At 49.4% G+C, this 23,667-nt stretch overlaps 9 protein-coding genes across 9 annotated transcripts; 6 read left to right on the forward strand and 3 right to left on the reverse strand.

The window, feature by feature from the left end:
• The first annotated feature begins 1,915 nt into the window (after positions 1–1,915).
• On the forward strand, positions 1,916–4,270 carry CC77DRAFT_483198 (hypothetical protein). The gene is made up of 3 exons (XM_018531852.1): positions 1,916–2,105; positions 2,179–2,825; positions 3,008–4,270. Exons 2-3 carry the CDS (start codon positions 2,395–2,397, stop codon positions 4,050–4,052), a joined length of 1,476 nt encoding a protein of 491 aa, XP_018380602.1. The 5' UTR covers positions 1,916–2,105; positions 2,179–2,394; the 3' UTR covers positions 4,053–4,270.
• Positions 4,271–8,518: 4,248 nt separating this feature from the next.
• On the forward strand, positions 8,519–9,830 carry CC77DRAFT_1035184 (cytochrome P450; the record flags this gene model as incomplete). The annotated part of the gene is made up of 4 exons (XM_018526922.1): positions 8,519–9,082; positions 9,116–9,154; positions 9,204–9,560; positions 9,624–9,830. 4 exons carry the CDS (start codon positions 8,519–8,521, stop codon positions 9,828–9,830), a joined length of 1,167 nt encoding a protein of 388 aa, XP_018380603.1.
• A 584-nt stretch (positions 9,831–10,414) lies between these two features.
• Positions 10,415–12,525, forward strand: CC77DRAFT_1080465 (FAD-binding domain-containing protein; the record flags this gene model as incomplete). Its single annotated transcript, XM_018529318.1, has 4 exons — positions 10,415–11,138; positions 11,196–11,357; positions 11,480–12,204; positions 12,256–12,525. Exons 1-4 carry the CDS (start codon positions 10,754–10,756, stop codon positions 12,523–12,525), a joined length of 1,542 nt encoding a protein of 513 aa, XP_018380604.1. The 5' UTR covers positions 10,415–10,753.
• A 341-nt stretch (positions 12,526–12,866) lies between these two features.
• On the reverse strand, positions 12,867–13,726 carry CC77DRAFT_1066411 (hypothetical protein; the record flags this gene model as incomplete). The annotated part of the gene is made up of 2 exons (XM_018528898.1): positions 12,867–13,343; positions 13,391–13,726. 2 exons carry the CDS (start codon positions 13,724–13,726, stop codon positions 12,867–12,869), a joined length of 813 nt encoding a protein of 270 aa, XP_018380605.1.
• A 276-nt stretch (positions 13,727–14,002) lies between these two features.
• Positions 14,003–15,710, reverse strand: CC77DRAFT_1025237 (S-adenosyl-L-methionine-dependent methyltransferase). Its single transcript, XM_018526034.1, has 7 exons — positions 15,531–15,710; positions 15,414–15,480; positions 15,321–15,361; positions 15,062–15,271; positions 14,665–15,001; positions 14,517–14,599; positions 14,003–14,459 (listed from the first exon to the last, which is right to left on the reverse strand). The coding sequence occupies exons 1-7, from the start codon at positions 15,551–15,553 to the stop codon at positions 14,423–14,425; spliced, it is 798 nt and encodes a 265-aa protein (XP_018380606.1). The 5' UTR covers positions 15,554–15,710; the 3' UTR covers positions 14,003–14,422.
• Positions 15,711–16,353: 643 nt separating this feature from the next.
• On the forward strand, positions 16,354–18,614 carry CC77DRAFT_1025239 (cytochrome P450 monooxygenase-like protein). Its single transcript, XM_018526035.1, has 3 exons — positions 16,354–17,535; positions 17,607–18,208; positions 18,259–18,614. The coding sequence occupies exons 1-3, from the start codon at positions 16,774–16,776 to the stop codon at positions 18,428–18,430; spliced, it is 1,536 nt and encodes a 511-aa protein (XP_018380607.1). The 5' UTR covers positions 16,354–16,773; the 3' UTR covers positions 18,431–18,614.
• A 500-nt stretch (positions 18,615–19,114) lies between these two features.
• CC77DRAFT_483417 (hypothetical protein) lies at positions 19,115–19,951 on the forward strand. Its single transcript, XM_018531853.1, has 2 exons — positions 19,115–19,164; positions 19,228–19,951. The coding sequence occupies exon 2, from the start codon at positions 19,382–19,384 to the stop codon at positions 19,856–19,858; it is 477 nt and encodes a 158-aa protein (XP_018380608.1). The 5' UTR covers positions 19,115–19,164; positions 19,228–19,381; the 3' UTR covers positions 19,859–19,951.
• A 611-nt stretch (positions 19,952–20,562) lies between these two features.
• On the forward strand, positions 20,563–20,942 carry CC77DRAFT_1013456 (hypothetical protein; the record flags this gene model as incomplete). Its single annotated transcript, XM_018523838.1, has 2 exons — positions 20,563–20,710; positions 20,761–20,942. 2 exons carry the CDS (start codon positions 20,563–20,565, stop codon positions 20,940–20,942), a joined length of 330 nt encoding a protein of 109 aa, XP_018380609.1.
• A 923-nt stretch (positions 20,943–21,865) lies between these two features.
• Positions 21,866–23,594, reverse strand: CC77DRAFT_1080477 (cytochrome P450; the record flags this gene model as incomplete). Its single annotated transcript, XM_018529319.1, has 4 exons — positions 21,866–22,881; positions 22,938–23,091; positions 23,151–23,276; positions 23,334–23,594. The coding sequence occupies 4 exons, from the start codon at positions 23,592–23,594 to the stop codon at positions 21,884–21,886; spliced, it is 1,539 nt and encodes a 512-aa protein (XP_018380610.1). The 3' UTR covers positions 21,866–21,883.
• Positions 23,595–23,667: the final 73 nt, after the last annotated feature.

A 23,667-nucleotide genomic window follows, 5' to 3' on the forward strand; every position in this document is an offset into this window, starting at 1 on the left:
GTAAGCACTACACGATAAGTGTAATGCGCTCGCATATGCCTATGATCTCATGCAATCGGGATTGGTAGATGTACAGTGCTTGGCATGCTTGGCGCTTGACTGCCGCCCTCAGGGTCCCCCAATCGACGATTTCACCGCCTCCGCTGTAATCTTCTGGGAATGGAGCGCGTATCGGTACCCCTGGGCACATCCCGGCACTCGCGTGGCAACATTTCACAGGGTCCAACGGTGCACCAAGTGGCGTATTCATCGAGATATTCGATTTTATTCTCGAAAAGAAGAAAAAGTACTACTAGTTTATGTTACAAAGGCCTCAAAAACAACGAATTAGATTTCCGGGATCTAATCTACTATTGGCCGTTCAACACGCCTCAAAGTTGCTGAGTTGAAGTTGTCTAGGCAGAGTCAGGGCTCGGGACGGGCATGACGTCAGGTAGCAGCGGACCGAACATCGTACCGCGCTGAAACTTTGCTTGCCGTCATAGCCGGAAATACGAACAGAACTGCGGTTGTCGAAACGAGAATGTCCGTCAACGACCTGCCGTGACATCCGCTCGTCGGGCTTATTACAGATATTCGATACCGCCTTCTTGTGGAACAATGTACGACGTCGCCTCATCATTTACGACGCCGACTTGAAGCAAATGTTGGCCTCCATTTTAGTGCTGAACCGTCCCACCCCGTATTGACAAATTTGCTACGACACATCTGTAGCTGTTTTCTGGGTCGGACATGCTAATGCGCATGGCTGAATCAAGTTCGATACATTAAGGGTCCTGTCCGAATGAGACATGTATTTCTGTGTTGGAAGTAACAAGAAGTATTCTCTCCTTGACGAGGGGACCAGGGTTGAAGGCTAACCGCGTCTATGTTAGAAGGTTATGATCCACGACAGGCGCACAAATCACATGACCGGCATTCGGCCAAAATGAGGCATCCAGGGACCATTTCATAAAGAGAGGACAATGGACATTGAAATGAGGATATAAGGATGATCAGATTTCATTTGTTTCCCTGGCACTTATTTCACTGGCAACATGTGAGCTATTCATAAACATCTACACAACTTTCCAGAGCCAGACAGGTTCATGCCAGAGAGATTTCTCCAGAACAGCTCACTGCCATTGAACGCTTGTTTTAGACTGCGACATAGATCTATTAGTGGAAGAAAGTGAGGAACGTATCGGTAGGGTGGTGGTCTTGTTGCGATAGGAATTCATAGGTGTAGAAGTTATCAATCTTATAGTTCTTTTGACGTATAACATCATTTTTCCCTAATTACGATGTGACTGACGTGGGGGCACGACAATGCATGGCTGTAAGGGTTGCTGTCGCTGAATGCTCACCATGTCTACCTAGATCCTGATAACCCTAGTATGAGCGGACTTTCCTTGAGGGCTGTGAAAAGCAGACAACGTATGTATCAGCAAACGTGACAGCAAGAATACACAATGCGATCCATGGCTTGTGGAGAATTGTGTATCTCAACCGCCTCTGTTCAAACTTGTTCTTGTGCGAGTTGAAGGATCGACCAGATATTCCCAATGGATCGACACAGTCAGATAGCTGGAGGGCTGTATCTTTCCAGGTGAGTTTGTATCATGCAGGCCAGCCGATAGAGCAGCCGAAGTAAGGCTGTCGCCTTCGAGCAGAGCTCGGCCATATGCGTAAGAAAGATGTATCGGTGTCGGTATTTGCTTACATAAGATCACCGTCGCATAGACAGGATCTTTAGCGCTCTGTTCGCTAGAGAAAGAAACTAATCTCGCACTCTAAGCTGTCAGGTCTTAACGTTCATCGCAACTTCGAAATGTGAGACCGAGATCGCAATAGAGATGGACTTGCATTAAGAGAACGATGTTGAAGGACTACAATCTCTGCCTTATCAGCTGTGATCGTCGCGTGCAGGCTGAAGATTGAGATCAAGATCCTAAGGTTGGCAGCGGCGCGCTGTTCTGGGCCCTGAATGATCAGCGCAAGCGAGGGGCGCACCGGCGGCCAGCCGGAGGCTATGTAGCTTAGATTCTAGGGAATATCATGGGACTGTCAAATCCCTGCCCACTGCGCAAGCTGAGATTCCGATGTCTATCTTCTTTTCTTTTCATGTACGTGTATAATTCACAGAATGGTCTCCTGTCCAGCTGCAATTTGATCTAGGTATGCTGATCGTGATTGAAGTGGCTTATGTTCATCATGTGGCCACCCGTGCATGTTGGCCCCCAAAAGGCTGCGATCCATCGCAGCGGGGGCTGTGCACCAGCTGCACCCAACCCGAAGATCATCCATAACGTTATAGCGAACACCACTCCAGCGGCGTCGTTGTCGCAGTCATTTCAACTTGTTTCTGAGCTTTGAGAAGATCCATATGCCCAAGGTTTCATTGCCACTCAAAGAATGGATCCCTTGTCGGCCATCGGGCTCGCCAGCAACATCATCCAATTCGTTAATTTCGGATGCGAATTGATATCTGGAGCCCAAGAAGTATGCAAATCGATTTCAGGACAGACAGCAGCCAACGTCGATTTACAAGACATCGCCAAATGCCTCGCGAAAGCGAGCAACGATCTCATCGCGCCTCAGCCTGACCCCTCGTCGCAAAGCTCAGTGAACGAGATTTGTAAGCTGGCGGCGTCCGCGAAGGTTATCGCAGACGAGCTGCAAGAAACGATCGCCAGATTACAACTGGTACCAGGACCCAGACGGAGGTGGCGAAGCTTTCGCCAGGCTTTAACCACCATATGGCAGAGGGACAGGATCGAATCGCTAAGTGGCAGGCTAGAGAAATTGCAGAGATCTTTGTCTTTGCTTATACTCATACATGTCAGGTAAGTGAATTCCTGCTAGCAATGCCTGGTGGTTTTTGAATGCAATATCGTCGCTGTCACTGCTGGACACCAGATTGAACGGATCGGCTAGCCAAAGACAGCTATGCAAGTTAAGCCGCTTATACTAGGCGCCAAGCATCGTGTCATAGTTTCGAATAGCTGACATTTCTTCTGCAACGCAGCTTTGTTCAAACGAAACTTCTGGCCGAAGTTCAAAATGTCAAGCAACAAGCTGAGGATATGAAGGTTGATTACAGGTCTACTCTAGAACCTCTCCTCATGTCTCTCAACGATAAAGCGGTTCATCGGCTCCAGATAGTCCAGCAAGGCAAGCAAGGACTTTATAATGACGCGCACTACGACGATGCGCAGAGTTCATCGGAGTTGTCACCAGGGCAGCTCGATCAACTTCGTCAACATCTACATGGCATTCAAGAGGCTGTCTCGCGTGTACAGAGCGAGCACACTGTCTTGAAAAGCTTACTCTTCGACGACATGTATCATCGTTTCTGGGCAATTCCTGAAGCCCACGATAACACCTTCGATTGGATACACCAGCCTTCGAATTTTGAGGAAACCGACCCTAGGTCTCAAGTTCGTTTTGAGGAATGGCTGCTACACGGTGACGGAATCTACTGGATCTCAGGTAAACCAGGATCTGGTAAATCGACACTCATGAAACATATCAGTAACGATCACCGGACGGCAGACTGCCTTCGAGTCTGGGGCAACGGCGATGTATCAATGTCGGGTTTCTATTTCTGGATGGCTGGTACCGAGATGCAACGTTCGCAGCAGGGTCTGCTGCAGCAACTTCTTTTCGAACTACTCAGCCGTGATCCCACATTGATCCCAGAAGTCTGTCCGGATCGATTTGGTATGGCTGAAGTTAAGACTATGATCTTCAACAAACCTTGGTATCCAAGAGAGCTCAGAACAGCGTTGTGTAAACTCAAGCATGTGCTCTCAAGGAAGACATGTCTCTTCATCGACGGCCTTGATGAGTACGTCGGCGATCATGTTGAGCTTATCGAAATTATTCGAGACCTTTCTGACACGAAGAATATCAAGTTGTGCGTATCCAGTCGGCCATGGCCCTACTTCGAAGATGCTTTCGGAAAAGACAGTAACATAGTTTACAAGCGAGCGCCGCGTACAAGCGAGCGCCGCACCCCACCAACTTTGCACACCTCTACAATCGTACATCTCAACAACGTAATAATATAATATATAGATATCTATATAGCAGATTAAGCAGTATCTTCAGTATCCTTCTTGCATGTACGTAAGTTGTGGCCAGTCTCCCTGCACCTCGTGCAGCGCGCTAGAGCCTAGCGGCTAAGTCCTAATCGCGCACCTCCTTAACGCTCTTTACGAGAAATCTGCTGCTCAACCTCGCGTTAAGCAAGTATATCTTCTCCCTCTCCCTTTGTTAAGGTCCCTTGCTTTTGTATACGCCTTTTTTTACGCTGTTTACGCGCTAAGGCTGCCTTATTAGCCCTCTTAAGGCTGGCAATCTAATCGCGCATTAGCTCAGCTAAGAGCATTATTACCTTAGCGCCCTTCTTAAGCTAGTTAATCGCTTTAATAATAGAGGCAGGCGATAAGCTCTTGTGCTGCCGAACTCGATCACGTATTAACGTTAATTAAGCCTCAAGCTCGCGTACGTTGCTCAGCGTACGCGCCTCCTAGAGGGCCTCTAATAGAGCAGCTAGAGTAGGCGTACGGAGCTGCACGTCTAGCTTTAACAGAACAGCATCTAGACAGTAAGGAACAAGGCCTGCGCCTTAAAAAGCTAAGCTAATATTAGTTAACATAAACAATTAATTAAAGGCTGCCTTAAAGGCTAGGAGAAACTCAAGCTTCGTGATGTAGTTAATGTAGTGGCGGATTAGGCTCTCTACCTTACAGCTGTACGCGCGCTTTAACAGCAAGAAGCAGCTAACGTTAAGAAGCTAGAGCAGGTAAGATAAGTAAGGTAGCATGCAGAGCGTGTAGATGTTGTTCTCCTTGCAGAGTTCTTAAAACTTAAGAAAGTAGTAGCTCCTATAGCTATTAAGGACAAGCAGGCAACGCGCACTAACAACGCAAGTCTTCGTGTAAGCGTTAAAGTATTTTAGCCACTTAACTCCTAGCTTATTATCTGTCTAGCTATTGTCGCTAATTGCAATTACCTAGTCGCGTAGGATATCCTCCTCGTACTAGGCAGACAGGTAATACTAGCCAGCAAAGATAAGGAATAGTAGGATTGTCTAGCTAGCTGCGTTAATTGCAGCAATTAACGTTACCTACTCACAATTGCCTAGCTAAATAGCCTTTAGTCTGCCTCTTCTCTCTAACCTAGTTACAACAAGCTAAGTCGTAATCTTACCTATTATAAAGCTAGCCTCGTCGAAGTTGTAGACGTCCTTATCGCAGATGCTGTACTTAGTCTTTGTCTCCTCTACAAGCTTAAACTAGCTCCTAATTAGAGCTAGATCCTCGCATAGAGCTCGCTGCCTATTGTACAGTTAATTAAAACACGTTGTAAGGCTGTTAGTACGCTTAACAAAGTTGCGCGGCTAGTAGACGCCAACCTAGCTAGCGCCGCGCGCAGTTAGCAGCTTATTAGCTATATCACGTACGGCTTTGTACGTAGGCGCAAATCCACGCTAATCTAGGTTAAGTATATAGCTAATAATCACCTCCTCCTCTCTCTGCGTAAGCTTTCTTAAGTTGGGCTAGCAATCGCGTTGGGCAGGTACACCAGCACGTCAGCGGCGGATCGTTCGTTCAGACACGCTATAGATAGCAGCAGCATTGCAATTACTCTGTATTTAACAAGAATCAATAGAAGAGATAGTAAGCTAAACGTCTGCTTTATTTAGAGCTGATAGAGTAGCGCTGCGTTATACCATTGTACATTAAGATAGGAGAGGTGCGCAAAGTTAGTAGGGTGCGGCGCTCGCTTGTACGCGGCGCTCGCTTATAAACTATGTTACGCGAAAGCTGTACCTGCAAGATTTAACGAGAGAAGATATCAGAGAATTTGTCTGGAGTAAATTACAGCACACGCCTGGATTTCTTGTCCCATCCAAAAAGCAGCACATATATGACAAACTGATATCTCAGATCGTTGATCGTGCTCAAGGAGTGTTTCTCTGGGTTTTCCTTGTCATCAGATCTCTGAGGGAAGGTATTGCGAATGGTGACGATCTAGATACGCTGCACGCACGACTACAAGAGCTTCCCTCCGACCTGGAAGACTTCTTCAAACGGCTGATCGAATCTGTCGACAAGGTCTACCGGAAGTCAATGGCTGAGACATTCCAGGTCGCGCTACGTTCAACAGTGCCACTGAGAGTGACGACGTATCATTGTATGGAAAATCTCGAAGAAGATTCTGTTTCATACGATACTCCTCCAACTGCTCAGATTGTCGAAGAGATAATGATAAGAAAGCTCAATGGTCGTTACAAGGGATTGTTGGAAGCGGTGGGCATGGCTGGTGTTCGAACGGTAGTGTTCCTACATCGAACTGTGCGAGACTACCTCCAAACCAAGGAAATGCTCGATCTTTTCTCCGCACCACTGCCTATACATATCAATGCAGCGGAAAGAATCTCGCAAGCCTTGGTGGTCCAAGCTCACAATTATCCTTGGCTTCTACGAAGCAAGGATATTGAATTATTCATGCTGTTCACACATCACGCCGAGATGGAGACTGGACACCCAAATCACAGCTCAATCGATCAATTCAGAGCTGTCTTACTGCCGTTACGCACCGCTCTGAACCAAAGTGACGCTGATATGATAGAAGTCCTTGTGAGACATGCTCACACGTCTTACCTGGAATATCTGGCACGCCGGGATCCTTTCATGCTTGACAAATACCAACATAGCATCCTGCTCTGGCTTCTAGATTCGGGTTATAATGACCAAACCCAGCGTGTAGGCACATTCAGCATTCTGAAGACTCTAAAGTGGGCATTGGATCACGGGGCGAACCCAAATCAAGCGACTGCCGGCGGTCCCACTATTTTCTCTGTTCATCTCACCTCTATAGCCATAGCGGAACTGCAAAACGAGTGTCTCTCGAGATCTTCCGATGCTATCGAGGGTTGGAAGCGGGTGTTGTTGTTGCTTTTTGATTACGGCGCTGATATCAATCAAGCTCTCAGGACCTGCGAGGACTACGGCTGGCCATTCACACCCAATGTGCCCGAGTTTGCCTGTCGACGTATCAAGGCATACTCGAATCGACTTGTAGAGATCTACCGGATCTTCTTTGATCATGGCCTTGATCCCAATGTTATACCTGGTCACCGTAAGACATCGAAAGTGGTTCATACTCTTTGGGAATCTTGGCTCAGTGACCCAATAACGGCCGAAGATTTCTATCTCCGAGGAGAGCTGATTATGCTCTTTCTGATACGAGGCGCCGATCCAAGAAAGGCCGTATCGGTGATTGGAAACATAATCGAAAACAAGGACACAATGTGGGCTAGTACTTTGAGGCCTGCCTTTGACCTAGCAATTCAGATCCAACAACAGCAATCTCTCACTAGTAGGGTGTCTACGCTTGTTGCCGCAATATCAGGCTACAAGCTTTGGTGATATTCTGGATAGAATATCACAGATTGGGGTCGAGTTCCACACCTATCGGTGTATTATCCTCGGGAACATCGAAGTGCAGACAATTGACCATGAGGCAGGTATTTCAGACGGCTCAAAGTACTCTAGTGCGGTAGTACATGACATGCGGTAGGATAATAACATCATTTATCACAAAGGCAAGCTCCCTTTACCACCCCACAGGTAGACCCAGGAGAAATGCAATAAAAAGGGGCGAGGTTGACACAAAGTGAAAGAACGATGAGAAAAGGGCAATCGAATGTATGCAAAGTACTTGACGGTGGATACCATATGAGGAGTCGACAGCGGAACTCACAGTTGGGAAAGCAGTGGATATCCCACGCTCTTGTCTCCAGGGCAATCGGTCCGACTCCACATACCTGCTGCCCCGCACTTCCACATCCTCGCTACCCCGCACCCTTACATGGAGACAAGATTGCTCAACTTGCATTGGAGATTATGCATAGATACTGCAAGGCTGTCAGTCTAGTTGGGATAGTGTCCAGGTCCCCAGCACAACTCATGGCCGGGTCGACCAATTGCGTCGTCTGCCTTTCCTAGCTATAAGTTACATCGATTCGATATTTTTGTGGACATACTACGCGCATAATCAGCAACTAATCTTTGATTGAGAACCATGCTTCAAGTTATTGCTGTTGCTGCGTTCTTCGCCTTGATCATAGACTATATCCATATGCTATGGCGGCGCCGATACCTCCCTCCAGGACCGTTTCCATTACCTATCTTTGGAAACCACTTCCAAACACCTTCGCACAAGCCATGGATTACGTGGGAGAAATGGGCTCAGTACTACAACTCACCTATGATCACACTCTGGATCGGACGGCATCCGCGCATTATATTGAGCGATGCCTGGGTCGCGAGCGACTTGCTGGAGAAGAGGTCAGACATCTTCTCGAGCAGACCGAGATTGGTCGCTATGGGCGATGCAATCAACGCTACGGATACAAATCAAACGACTTTAGTATATGGTGATCGATGGAGGAAACATCGAAAGCTCATGGTATGTCACTTCGGCTTGTTGACATCCGCAGTATCGCGAGCTGATAGCATAGCACATGGCTGTTGGCTCTCAAGCCGTACGTAAATATCGTACTTTCCAAGCGCACGAGTCTGCTATCCTAGTCCGCGACTTCCTCCTTGAGCCACAAGATTTCGAGCTCTCCATCGAGCGGTACTCTGTATCCGTTACCTCAATTGTAGGCTGGGGTCGGCGTGTCGACCGCAAGAACGACTATGTCGCTCAACAAGCTCTCAAACTCATGGAAGCCGTCAACTTCGTCGTCCCTGGCATCTTTCTCATGGAAGCTGTTCCGTTCCTGATGCACTTGCCTGCTTGGTTATACGCGTTGCCAAGTCAGATGCGACTGGGTGCTAGCGTTTTGTCACGCTACTTTTACTTACTCACACAAGAAGGCGCCGAGGCAAAAGAACACAACTTTGGCAAGCAAGTCATGGCCTCTCAGCAAGGCAGCGATATTACGGATGTGGAGGTTGCAAGCCTCATGGGCAACCTGATTGGTGGTGGAGTAGATACAACCAGCAGCACCATGATGTCGTGCATCTTGGCAATGGCACGCTTTCCAGAAGTGCAAAAGAAAGTTCACGCTGAGTTTGATGCAGTCATTGGGACTGATCGCTCTCCAAGCTGAGAGGACATCGACTCGAACGCGCTTCCATACATGACTGCCGTGGTATGATGCAGGCGAAACATATTTCGATTCCATGCCTAACACTAGACAGGTCAAAGAGGCGCTTCGATGGAGGACTGTCACTATATTAGCTGGCATTCCTCATGCTAATACTGTCAACTTTGATTACCAGGGCTACCATTTCCCAGCTGGCACTAACTTTACTGGTAACATGTGGGCTATCCACAGGCATCCACGCGACTTTCCCGATCCAGACAGGTTCATACCAGAGAGATTTCTTGAGGGCGAAGGCAGTGCGAAACAACCGTACCCGAACAAGTACGGTATGAATCCTTTCGGTTGGGGACGTAGACAGTGTAGCGGCCAGCCGCTTGCCGAACAAGGCCTTCTCTACTCCCTCGCGCGAATGATGTGGGCCTTTAATATCCTGCCAGGTCTTGACGAGCATGTAAGTATTGTCAGAGATACGCACCCGAACTTCGACTTCTGTGCAGCTTACGCGTTGCGCTAGCACAACGAAGTCAAATTGGACATATTCGCCTACACCAACAGCGAGAATATGCGACCGGAGCCTTTCCAAGTGTGCTTTGTTCCACGCTCGGATGCGATTAAGAATCTGCTATTAGATGAGGCTGGAGAAGCACGTGAGGCGTTGCGAATCTATGATGGAGAAACCCGAGTGACGATGGAAGACGCTGCCAACTACGCAGCAATATAGGTGTAGCTGCCCGGCTGCATTCCTGCACAGTCGTTAAATATATAACTGCACGTCCTTATACACACCGCGAAGTTCCGTCCTCGGACGAGACGAAAAGCCATGTCTGAAGGACGCTGTGTCTCTCTAAGACCGAGATCTGTCGGAACTAGTGCTCAAGTTGCGCCGAGTCAAGCTGCATGCAGTCCTGCTACGCATGCTGCCGCGTTCGTTGAACATGACTGCGGATACACAGTGGATCCGAGAGAGATTTGGCTCGATAGTCTCCAGATCGTTGCTGGCATACCTGGTTTCCTGCAGGACAGAGTTGCCGTAGTGTGTCGCACTCGGATAGCTTGGACTTCCGAGCAGCACGGTCCAGGCGCGAAACTCATCGACGCAATGTGAGCATGCCCGAATGCCCAGGAGAACATCTACAGATCTGCTCGGGATGTATGAGGATTTCCTCTGTTCTTGCTTTCGTGCGTTCAACATGGCGCAAGCCAGTGGGGAGCACAAACAGCGCAGTGAATGTCGCGGACGGATACCCTAACCCTGCAGATCGATCGAGAGCGTTGTCCCCTCGCTTCCCTCGGACTTCGAGAACCTCAGCGCGCCGTTAGCCCCTTCTTCTATTCCCAGCATGTTGCAGTATAGCTGAACAGCAGAGATCCGAAATTATCACCGTACCAGGGGAGTCGGTCTTCCCGGCGCAGCTATGTCACAACTCAATGAGGACAATCAGCACTAACACCAGTCTGCGCTTCGCGTCAAGGTTCGTATACCGTTGGCGACACGTAATGCGCAGCATGTTGAGGGTTATAGCACATCGAAAAGCTCCGAGGTGGTTTTTTTTAGCTAGCATATATAGAGCGTGAATAAGCACTCTGGGCGGGAATCTTTCCAGGTATCTTAACAACCGTCGGGACCGTATCTTTTTGTCAAGCATGATCTTGTCTATCACCACTTTCTCAGCTCTTGTCACCTCCGTGCTAGCAATTTCTAGCACTCATGATGGCTATATATCTGCCTCAAATCAAAGCCTGCAAGCTTGTCTCGCAAGCAAGAGCGTCCCGCTTAGCTTGAATTCCTCTTCTGACTGGGCCTCGCTGATCGATCCGTACAACCTCCGTCTCAAATACATTCCCACTGCTGTCACTCTACCGACCACTCCTCAGCAGGTTTCTGATATCGTTGTGTGTGCTGCAGCAGCCGGTGTGAAAGTGCAGGCAAGATCGGGGGGTCATTCGTACGGCAGCTTCTCGCTCGGCGGAAAGAACGGCAGTCTGGTGGTAGACTTGCGGAACTTCAACACCATTTCTCTCGATAACTGTGAGTTCTCATATTTCTTTTATGTCCACTGCCACAGCATTGCTAACAATCACCAAGCGACTGGCATTGTGACCGTCGGAGGAGGTGCTCGTCTTGGCAATCTTGGCTTGGGTATATACAACCAGGGCCAAAGAGCGCTCCCACACGGAACTTTCCCAGGCGTGGGAATCGGCGGACATTACACCCATGGGGGTTTTGGCTATTCATCTCGTCGTTGGGGTACGTATGTTGCATTTGTTGGCCCTTCCTCCCCAGCCGGTCGTTATTTGGGGCGCACACTGCATATCAACGTCGGCTACACTTGACCTCGTAACATCATCGCTGACTAATAACTCGGACAGGCCTCGCGCTTGACACAATCGTAGCCATGGATGTCGTCTTGGCCGACGGTCGTCTTGTGCATGTCACGCCAGCAAGCTATCCCGACTTGTACTACGCCCTGCGAGGTGCTGCAGACAGCATCGGTATCATCACAACGTTCCATCTCCAGACGCAGCCGGCGCCGGCTCAAGTCGTGAGCTACGCGTCCAACTTCTCGACAGCTCTGAAGACAGCCGATGCGGCGGCAGATATCGTTTTTAAGCTTCAGACCTTCGTCACCACCTCGCCATACGTCAATCGCAATCTTACACTCGAGGTTTATACAAGCATTTTTGGCGAGTTCAGTGTCCGCGGATGGTACTTTGGGGATCTAGATCACTTTACCCAAACGGTCTTTCCAGCAATGCTTAGCGGAATGCCAACGCCTGATAACACTACTGTCCAGGAGTACGGCTGGCTAACGGCACTGGAGAACATAGCTGAGGGCGAGCCGCTCCGCGAGCCACTGACCGGCTACAACAATCACCAGACCTTCTACACCAAGTCTGTCGTGACAAGGGAGGCCAAGCCATTGAGCAAAGTGGCTCTGGCGAGCTATTTCCGGTACATAATCGACAAGGGGTTCACCGCAGCCTTTCCTTGGAACACCTTCATCTCGCTCTATGGTGGCAAGGACAGCCAGATCAATACGCCTGCGGCCGATTCTGCCGCCTACTCTCATCGAGACTCTCTGTGGGTATTCCAGGTAAGTACAGCGCGCCTTTCAGTATGGACACTGAGGCTAACATGTTTCGAGAATATCGGCTCCAGCGCAGATCGCTTACCGCCGTTCTCGCCAGAAATCACGACTTTTGTTGACGGCCTCAACGCAGCACTCACTGACGCGCAACCCGACGGCGACTTCCTAGCCTATCCGAACTACCTCGATCCAGCACTGACACCTGCGGAGGCTGCGGACCTCTACTATGGCCCTGCGACCTATGGTAAGCTCGTCAAGATCAAGGGTGACGTCGATCCAGGGGCTGTCTTTTGGAATCCTCAGGCGATCGGAAACGCTGTTTTGTAGAAGTGAGCATATAAGGCCGCGAGTCACAGGGGATCAACACGAGCACCGAACTTGCTTCGGATGCACACCATTTCCGTCATCTGTAGCGCGATAGTAGTGCAACTAGACTTAGCTTCAAACCATTCAAATAGATCCTTGAGCACTGTTATCTTGCTTGCACATACGGAGCAGGACTCTCGCACTGGTTTTCCCCTGGGCTACCTCCAATGTCTCCTCGGCGTTGTTCCGCGTGATTTCTGTCGATGTTCGAAGAGCCCTGTAAGTTTGTAGACAGTAGATCGAGGTTCTCTGACGACTGAATCCAGCTCTATCCTGCCATATTATCCTGTATACGGCTAATCTCACAACAGATTAAACTTTGCCCAATGATCGTCGCCCAGTATCTCGCCGCCATGGCGTATGTCGTCCATAAGATCATCGTTCCAGGCATCAGTCTCCTCTTCTACACGTTCCCTGTACCAACCGCTTTTAGCACCGTCGGCGCTATACCCATAGTGGGTTTCACCACATGACACGGCCAGTCGCAGTCGGGTATCCGTCCGGATTTTAGCTACCCAAAAGCCCCCTCCGCCAAATCCGTAACGGCTTGCATGTAACTGGTCATAGTATCTCTTCCACAACACTGGTAGATGCAAGATTCTGCTGTCGAACTGGTTGACGCCAATCGAATCGTCTGGCATAAGCGCAGTAACATCGAGACCTGAGTGCCGGGCGATACACTTGTCAAGGCTCGCTAGCCATTCCCGACCATAGTCACCCTCACGCACTGCGAGCTCTATCATCTGTACTTTATGAATGCGTGCTCGTTCCGTACAGGGCTAGAGATCTTAGCATATGTCTTGATGTCACGGTAGATTGAACAAACTGGGTTGGATAGCCTGATGTCGCATTCCTCGAACAGAATCTTCGCTGTCTTGCGCGCGTCGAAGAATACTAAGGATGCGGTACCGGTCTCGAGGAAGCTTTTCATTGCAGATGCCTCCTTCTCTTTTCTTGAGAGCGCGTTGCTTAAGTAAGAGATGTTGATCAAATTGACGACGCGCGTTGGCGCAACGTAGATGATCAGGTCGTGAGAAGTGTTGGAGAGGTAAAGGAATGCGGGATCATTTGGCAACCCATCAAAGGTTTGCAAAAGCGATTGGAAGGCATCTGGGCTTGCGATACGCTGAAATGTAATCTTTCTGGGAGGAAGTACCGCCATATCCTCTTTCGAATGTGCGGGAGGTCGTAACGAAGGACAGGTAGTGAGGTCTTCAAGTCACAGTGGCGCCACCTCACACTTAATAAACACTACATCACTCGCATACCCATCTGAAATTATTTATAGGTCTCCGAAACCTCGTTTGTCAAACTCAACAGCGTAGCGCCGATGAATATGCATGTTTGGCTACGCCCCTGTTCACAAGGTTCGGGTAACCAGTCGTTAACCGCTAGGATCAGGAACAAGCAGACAGTCGCAATTCTATTATATTAATGGTAGTAAACTAGACCTTTATCGTACCTATAGGATGTCCTTACAGAAAAGACTGCACGTGTGTGTCGATGGGTTATCTTCAGCAAGGGATGTAGCTAGTTTTGAGGTCGCACTTATCTGGGCAGCAAATTCCTCTCATGCTGTGTTGTGCCAAAAGCTGGAGCCGATATGACTGCTACTCGTCTAGCACGTATACTATTTTCTATTTCCAACGCGATCACACTTTGGGCAGGGAGGTTGCCCACTTGTCTTTGTCATTGTTAGCCTACAAAATGCTGAATGATCACAAGCGATAACGTAGCTAGGAAACGAATCGGAGTCGCGCAACAATCGCCAAACACCCAAACACCAACTGGCTCACTTTGCGCGACACCTCGCCACTGTTCATGAAAAAACGATCTGCCTTCAATCGTCAGTTGTATCTTAAGGCTCCCCCGGTTTGCGTCCATAGACAACATTACTGCTCCACGTTAGCGGGTCCGCAGCATAGAGGAAGAGCTACAAGGACAGAACGTGCATATCATAATAAGCGTGATTCCTCCGATTCAAAAGGTTGTTGCGCATCGTCGCAATATGCACCTGGATTTCCTCGTACGACCACTGCTTCTCGTTAGTCAACCGTCCCATTATAACATCTTCCTCCCAAGATTCCGGACATCACGTACCTTCAAAATCATACTCAAGAGATACAAACTCCAGCTCTCCAGCCCCTCAAGACAAAAGAGCAGATTCCACTGGCCCAACTCCTTCATCTTCGGATCTCTCGGCCATGTGCCAACAGGGACCTTGAACTTCTTCTCCACAACGTCGACGAAGCCTGCCTGCGTGATCATCTCCCGGTTGAAGTCGTAGATGGCAAAGGTTTTGCCAATCTTCTCGGCAGCACCAAGGAGTATCTTGGACCATTGCGCCATAAAGTGGTCTTCTGTCACCGTACCGTCTTCAGATTTGAACATGATTGAGATTTCGAGATGCTCGATATATCCCCCGGGCTTGGTGCATCTACATTCACTTTCCGTGAGCACAGGCGTAGTTTGTGGTTCTTTTGAGGGCAAAACCTACTTGTAGATCTCGCGGTAGAGATGTGCCCAGTCTTGAATTGCGCCAAGCATGCAGCGCACGTGGATGTAATCGAAACTGTTTGGTTGGTAGGTCCACTCAAGCTGAACGTCGTCGAGCTCAAATTTGACATTTGGAGGGGTAAAAGTCGGCTGTGTAGGGGAGATATCTACACCGATCACCTCTGCTGATGGGAATTGGTCTCCGAAGTCACTGATTACTGTCAGTAGCTGTTGATCGATGCGGGGAGCGCACTAGATACATAGCCCAAATCCCAGTTCCTGTTCCGACGTCCAATACTTTCTGAATGACTTATCAGCTTTCGTGCCTCTATTGTCTGACGACGCAAATTTACCTGTGGAGTTGGACCGATTGGTGCAAGGAAGAGCTTCCCGTCCAACATGAGCGTTAGCATATGATGTCTTCGAGCTCGTTAGCCATTTTATTATTCCGGAGAAGGGAAGGCGCATGCCCAATATCCAACTGCTCATTCATCTTGTCATCATTTGGGCCCCTGATAAGATTCAGCCGCTTGTATTGTCCAGTGCAGACCTGACTCACCAGTACTCCGAGGAACTTTCCGTGTGGAAGTTATGATACGTCCGTCCATGCAAACTACGGTACTTCCGGATACTGCTTGCGATCGAGGACGTAGTGCTCCCACTACGATGATCAATGTCTTGTCCATTGCGCAAGGTGTTTAGCCTTACTTATCGTCTCCATACGCGGAGTCTGTATCAGTATCTTCTTCCAATGGGTCCTTGATCACTGGTAAGCTTGACCACTTCTGACAGATGAATACTCACGATAGAGATGGTCGCTTCCACTGAGACCGTCTCGGCAGTTTCGTCAGCCGCAGCAGGGATCCCTTCCACGGCAGTTGCCGGGGTAGTATTTGCGGGCGGCGTTGGGGGACTCTCTGCTGTCGGAGACGGCCCTTCTGTGGCGTTGAGGCTCATATCTTTATCAGAAGGATATACAAATCCTCGGCAGGTTTCCAGAGATGGTGGACCGCAGTATCGCGATTTCCAGCGTTCTTCGATCGTATACCAAAGATTTACTCGTGCTGCAGTGGAGTTACATCCACCGGAATGCTAAAGACGGGGAGTGCGGAAGATGTCATGACAGCTGAGCTAGCGGACCAGCTTACCGCATCTATCCTTGCCTACCCCGCCATGGTGGAGAAACCTGCTTCGGCATGTCCAAAAATCGGTAGCACGGCTCGGCGCGGCCCCCCATATTTTGACACTTCTAACATTTGAGGCTCTAGCGCAAAATGTATATAGGGTATGATAATGAATTCAGGCAATTGTACTCCTGTTTTCTGGACTTCGGAATCAATGCTGATGATCAAGATAATCGAGGTTAAAGAGGTCGTTGCCGCGAACGGCCTGGCGACCTGAGGAGTATGCGTTGGTACGTGTGGTGGGCTGAGCTGTGACCTCAACACGGAGTAGTGGTCGATCGAGCTTGACGGTGATTGGTCGAGTAAGCCGCGTTCAACATGGCGATAAGACTTAGCTGCATCCTAGAGATTGAAAAGCCGCGCCCGGTCATTCCGCCGCTTTATGCAACATGGCAGCTACAAAGGGTGTGTTCGTGCCCCCATTGTTCATGTACACACCAACCAAGACGCCTTTGCTGACCCAGCGCTGTGGAACCGCGTCGGGCACTGATCCCCCAAGCAATCAAATAGTGTCCCGAGGTCCATCACCATGGTGGGGTTGGAGCTTGGACTCGGCCCTGAGACAGGGATCTACGCCGCAGGGCTCATCACTTCCTTCGTCGCTTACATCGTCGTCTACCGCCTCTTCTTCCACCCCCTCGCGCAGATCCCAGGCCCCAAGCTCGCAGCTCTCACCTTCCTCTACCAGACTTACTATAGCTTCAAAGATGGTAGTCGCTTCTACAAGCAGGTCGGCCTCCTGCACGAGAAGTACGGTCCTATTGTGCGCATCACCCCCAACGAAGTTTCCTTGAGCAACCCTGAGAACTACGAGGCGATATACTATGTAGGGTCGAAATACTCAAAGGACCCAAGATACTATGATGCATTCGGCATGGAATATGCTTCCTTCACCTCCTGCCCTAACGAGCTGCATCGTCTCCGTCGCGGACCGCTGAACAAATTCTTTTCACGGGCGGCAGTGCTGGAATTGCAGAACATCGTGAAAGAGAAGGCCGACAAGCTATGTGATCTGATAACGAAGAATTCAAAGGCGGGGGAAATGCTGGATATCCATCATGGATGCCGCGCTTTGTCGGTTGATGTAATCACTCAGTATATGTTCAACAAGTCCTATGCTCTTCTCGATGCTCCGGATCTAGGCACCCATTTCTTCGAGCTGGTCAGAGGCATTGGCCCTGCATTATGGGTTTTCCAGCAATGGCCGGAGCTGAGCATCATGAACCGCCTTCCCCAATGGATGTTGAGAAAAATGAGCCCGCCTCTTGCGCACATCCTAGACCTGCAAGAAGTATGTCTTTTCCTCAAGCCACACTCCCCCCGAATCTCTCCTGAAGATCCATCATCTGACAGGGATTATAGCAAGCCAAACAACAAATCCTCGTCACCAAAGCCGATATCGACTCCGGCCGAGTCAGCAAAGACACTAGCAAAACAATTTTCTACGAAATGCTGACGCCAAACCCCGAAGAAGGCTGGGTCCCACCAACTCCAGATCAGATCAAATACGAAACCTACGGTATCTTGGCAGCAGCAGCAGATACAACGGGCAATGGGTTGACGACAGGAGTATACGAGGTGATCAGGAATCCCGAGATCTACGCAAAGCTCACGGCAGAACTAGAGACCGCATTTCCAGATCCAGACGCCAAGATGGAACTTTGCGTTTTGGAACGCCTGCCCTATCTGTCTGGCGTCGTGAACGAATCCCTCCGTCTCTCCTTCGGCGTCATTTCCCGCCTCCCGCGCATCGTCCCGCAAGGCGGCGCCAATTTTGAGGGCTACATGATTTCCGCCGGCTTCACTGTTTCCATGTCCTCTTGGGTCCTGCATCGCAACGAAGACTACTTTCCCCATGCACACGAGTTTATTCCTGAGCGGTGGGCGCTAACCAGCGACAAGCAAAAGATGTGGAAGGCGTTTGTTCCGTTTGGAAAGGGGAGCAGGATGTGTGTTGGGATGCCGTAAGTTTTCGCTGCAACTGATCCCTTCTGAACAAAGCTGATTGCTATAGGCTTGCTCTTTGTGAAATGTACGTGACCTTGGGGTCCATCTTCCGAAGGTTCAAGCACTTGAAAGGGAATGAATTGAGTGAATACGATCTGTTGTATGATGATTTTTTTGCTAGTCATCGGCCGATGGATGCTGTCAAGCTTCATATCATCGAGCAAGATTTGAAGGAATAAAGACATGGGGACAAGACTTACAAGACGAAGATAATTCGATGCCTGCTAGTTGGTGTACGGGCTATACAGGTTATCAAAGCGAGACATGGTTGTGTGACATCTTGATACAATCGTGATGGTACGTTCCACGGTGAAGCTTGTTGGCAGCTTGTAAGTGCAAGTGAGGTCGTAGATTAATTTGCGAGATAATTCTGAAACGTTGGACCGTCATGAATTCCACATACACCCTTTCTAATGATGTTCATTACGGCGTCCTGAGCGTGCGGGCGGGCTCTGGCTTGTGCTGGCTTTCGTGGCGCTGTGAGGGGGTTCAGCGCAAGAGCAGGCGCCAGTGGACCCTGCCAAGCCGCATGCTCGCACCCCTACAGATGGATCAAGCTTTGGGGATTTCGAGCCAGAGGCTGCCAGAATACCAATCCAGCCAGGTTCGACTCGTCCGCATATCAGACACTGTTTATTGCGTTCCTCTTAGCCCGGTGATAACAGCCCAGCAGCAACCCGCGAGTGCAGTACCGCCCACGTTAGTACCGACGTCATCAGCATTGCGCGACGCGTCCCGCCACGCGTTGAACCACGGGACAGCCGCGCGAGCTTCACACGCCATTGTACTTTCTACCGTTTTGCTATGCACAGAGGTAATAGCAGATTCTCCGTATGAAGGCAATGTCAGATATTGAGTGAGTAGCGGTGGTCGGTCAGGCACGAGATGTTGCATGTATTCTCGGCCCGTTGAGGTGAGTATTCCCCAAGCTTCAACACCTGCGGCGCGCTTCATACTGATCCTCGAGCCTCTATAGGGACATTTATCTGACTGGAATAGCTATGCATCCTATCGTCCTCCACCCCGCCCCTTTCGAAACGCACATGAACCGCGCCCACGCCCCACCGACATACCAACGGCCCTACAACGCGTCTCAGCAACGACGATTAGACAAGACAGGCTGATGAAAAATGTTTCTGGGTGCAGTCTGGTTGTACAATTCGAGGAACGGGTGCGATAGTGTATCCCAGTGTATAGGGATTCGCGCCAGGACGATGCCCATGGAATGCGAATGGGCCATGATGCACCCTTGCGTTGGCAGAAGTCTTGACCTCAGTAGCAATACGAGCCTAGCATTCTTCATGGCTCATCGCGGCACCTATAGCAATACCCCTTCGGCTTCCCCCATTGGTCCGATTGCTTCGACGCGCACATGTGTCCGCTCAGCCAGTTCACCTTTGCAACGGCTCAAGGAGGACAGGAGCTGGATATGTTGGCATGAGCGAAGTCGCATTCAGTCAGCCAGTGGAAGTAAAGGAAACACCGCCGAGCTAGCGAATACCTGCCGCAGTCGGGCGAAATTCACGGTGACGGCCTCGTGGACGTTACATATTCACGGGCGGAAGGAGTTTGGTGCGAAGGACATATTCCAGAGCAGAACTACATAGGCGTCACAGCGCAATCATCGCTCGAAGACCGGGTGGCGAGGCAGACGCTGTAGCAGTTCCAGGCGCACAAGCTTTTGTGATCGAGTGAGAGTAGGCCGTCGCTTCAAGGAAGGCCCTCGAACTCCACTCGTGCGCCAGAAAAAGCGTGCTAGAGGCTGACCTTCCCATTGCATATACGAGAACACATGAGGTTCTTCTACTGCATTGTGCGTTCTATCCTACGTCCTATAGCGTTAGGTCTTGTGGGGCGGGCCGGCTTACTGATCCCGCATTGCTTACCCGCGGACTACATCTGGACAAACCATGCTTCCTCCCGTGTGCCCTGTACAACACGGGGCATGAGTGATAGATGCTCATGCTGATATTTAATTTGTCAGATTCGCGTGTAATTGGTGTCTTGTTGCCTTTCTAGTAAGACCTAACATCGGTTCTTGGGTAGTACAATATTTCCAGCTCCTTGCTTTACCAGATGTGGTAAACGTTAACTGATGTCGCATTGCTAATGCATACTATGAAATGTAGGCAGAATGCTGGTGTAGCTACCGAGGTACGTACACGTAAACACAGCACCGATATAAAAGTCTGTCTCTCTCCCTCACAAAAACCACGCATCGAGTTGTATCAAATTTTCCCAATCCACTTCTACTTCCTGCCAACTATCACCTTCAAGATACGCGCGCTCCAAGCTACTACCAACAAGCACAATGCAGCTCTTCTACGCCCTCCTTTCTCTCCTCCCTCTTGTAGCTGCAAACGGCCGGATTCGCTTCAACGCATTCGACCACGTCAACTGCCAAGGATTCGAGGAGAACTACGACCTCAACCCCGCAACAGTGAAGGGAAATTTTCCAGGTGAGACGTAACGCCAAAAGTGTGACTACATTTACTGACAAACTTGCAAGGACCCCGCGGCGCTATTCAGATCCTGCAAACATCTGCGGGATGTCACCTTACGCTTTACACGGGCGCCAACCAGTCGCCGAATGATGGCAGCAAGCTCCGAATTCCTACTGATAGCGCGAACTGCTTTTGGAATGGGAATGGGTTCGAGCAGTATCACAGCTTTGGATACTACTGCGACTGAATGCTGGCGAGATGGAGAGATGAGATTGGCGCGTAGGAGGCACAGCATCGGTGGCGGACTTGTTGCTTGACGGATCAAGCTTCAACGAACTGTGGTGTGATCATCGTAGTAGCGAACGTTGAGACAATCAGTGTTCATTATACTCAGTACATCATGATTGTATCTTGCGCGGGCCCTCTCTACCTCTTGCCATTCACCTTTTCTCTAGTACTATATTCGCGTTTACTTTCTCATTCTTTGTGACCCTGCGCTGCCATAGGGATTTCCCTACTTGGCTTTCATATCAAAAAATAGCGGTTCAGCAATCTATTCTAGTCTTGTTCTACCTCACGCAGCTTAATGCAAGTCTACACTTCAGGTATCTAACCCATCGACATGGCGTTAGTACGTTCTACCGACCTCAAACGACTCTTGTCCAAGCATTGACCAATGACAGAACACATTTGGGTTCGAGGCCGTCAAACGGGTAGGTCGACGTCTCCAAGTCGCTCTTCGCTCATGGCGCTGATCTATATCACGGTCATCCGTACGAAGCGTGAAGAAAGCGGATCAAACTAGCAAGGATGACATGAGAAGGACCAATAGCGAAAAATGCAGCATCATGAATGCAGCCTATACAAAGACTACACGCAAAGATTGTGGTCTTGAGGAGCGATCTAGTAGCAACGTGTCGCGCATTCGCCTTGGTCAGGTACATAGCTTCCAGATACACAAGAGAGTAGGAACATAGGCCAAGGTAATTCAACGTCCTAATAGCAGGCAGCCAACGAGGGTCCAGAAATCTTCAAATTCAGCAGAAAACGTACAAAAGGCCAAGGCATCTCCTCTAGGGGGTATCCAAGTATCCCTTTTACAGGGAATCTTAGAATCTAATTAATTCTATTTTCTTCATCTTAAACTCCAACCCTGTTCTATAACTTCTTACTACTAATCATCTGTTTTCACCTTTTCCTAAACTCTACTGTTGCCTCCGGACTCGGCAAATACTGCGTCTCAACACAAAGACTATCCGGCCTCTTCTGCCCCTCTGAAAATCTAACATCGTAGCTCATGATGATGTGCGCCATGATCGCCTTGATCTCCTGCGTTGCAAAGAATCTCCCAGGACACGCATGCCTTCCATATCCAAAGCTCATACTCGCAGGATTCGACGCTACATATTGTGCCTTGCCCTCGTTTTCCACACTCTCTTCTCGTAGCTTGGAGAAGCGCCATGGATCATATGTCTCCGGATCAGGATAGAGAGCTGGGTCCATGGTGATAGCTTGTGTCGGGATGCCGATTGTAGTGTGTGCGGGAATGATGAGACCCGAGGACAGTGTAAACGGCCTATGAACTACGCGTTCAAAAGTGATGAGCAGAAGCGGATTGAAGCGTTGGGCTTCCTTCATCCAACTATCCATCTTGACCATTTTCAGGAACCCTGCCTTTGATATCATTCCATCTTTGTCCATTACACTGGTGATTTCCTTGCGCAGTTCGTGGATAATGTATGGTCTTTCGCATAGATCGAAGAGCAGTTGTGCTGGAGCTGCAGCAGATGTGTGGATAGCTGCAAAGGAAACTTTCAACAGTATTCCCGCAAGGAACTTCAAATCCTTCTCTTCACCCTTGGCTTGTTCATCCATCCAATATAGTAAATCCATCGCTTCGTCTTGCCTCTTCCTCCTGCTCTCTATCAGAGGTATTGCAGCCTCTTCAGCGGCTTTGTAATGCTTGGCTATATTTCTAAGCTCTGGGATAAAAGGTGCAACTAGGGGTTTCATAAACACGGGGTACTTTTTCAGTTTCTGCGCCCCGATGAAGCCGTCAATGGCGAAGGCGATGCTTGCGGCAACCCAAGGCTTGTTGTGCGAAAGTGTAGTTCCGCCGAACATGGCAGAGGAGACGCGCGCAACGATTTGGGTTAGAGTTAAGACGACAGATATTGGCGTCCAGTCTGGTGCATATGTCATTTTTTGAGCGTTCGTTGAAACAGCGGATGGGTACACTTACCGTCACACAAAGGAAAGTTATCCTTCACTGACTCAAAGATTTCCTGTTGGACGGCAGGCATGACGTCCGCGAGATGGTGGTTCAATTGCGCCTTAACAACCCGTGGGTGAAGAGTTGAGCGGCTTCCCATGGTGGTGTATCTGCCTTCAAACATCTATCGGATAGATTTAGTCTCAGGCATCATAGCAAGGGATAATGCAAAGATTCTCGTACTTCGATGAACGTAGCGACGAAATCTACGTGATTAATTGGTGCGGACTTTAGCTCCTCGAGATATTTCGATGGAATCATGAGTCGTTCACCAAGTGGGCTCGGGACATAGAAAAAACCTCCACCGGTCTAAGACTGATGTTAGGATGTGGTGCGACATAATGGTGACTATCAAATCACTTGTACCTCCTTGTAGCCTTCTAATAGCATTTCCTTCGCTTCCGTTAGAAATCTCTCACGGTTGAGTTGGATACTTTTGACATCATTGCCTCCTACGACAGGGATACCTGCGATCAACTTCTGCCTTGGTCCTTTGAAGAACCCTCTCAGAATGTAGACAAATATGGTGAGAGAACAACAGTATGCGAATACATGACTCAAGTGATGTTGAAGCAAGTGAAGGTTGATGCTGGCTTGAAGGCTTGCAGCGTATGTTGCGAAATGCATTATTCTTGGCCGATTCTTCTGTTAAAATGAGGGCGTAGGTTTATGTTGTATGATCACGATTCGAGTCGTGATT

Source organism: Alternaria alternata (assembly GCF_001642055.1).
Source record: "Alternaria alternata strain SRC1lrK2f unplaced genomic scaffold CC77scaffold_27, whole genome shotgun sequence".
Classification (NCBI taxonomy): domain Eukaryota; kingdom Fungi; phylum Ascomycota; class Dothideomycetes; order Pleosporales; family Pleosporaceae; genus Alternaria; species Alternaria alternata.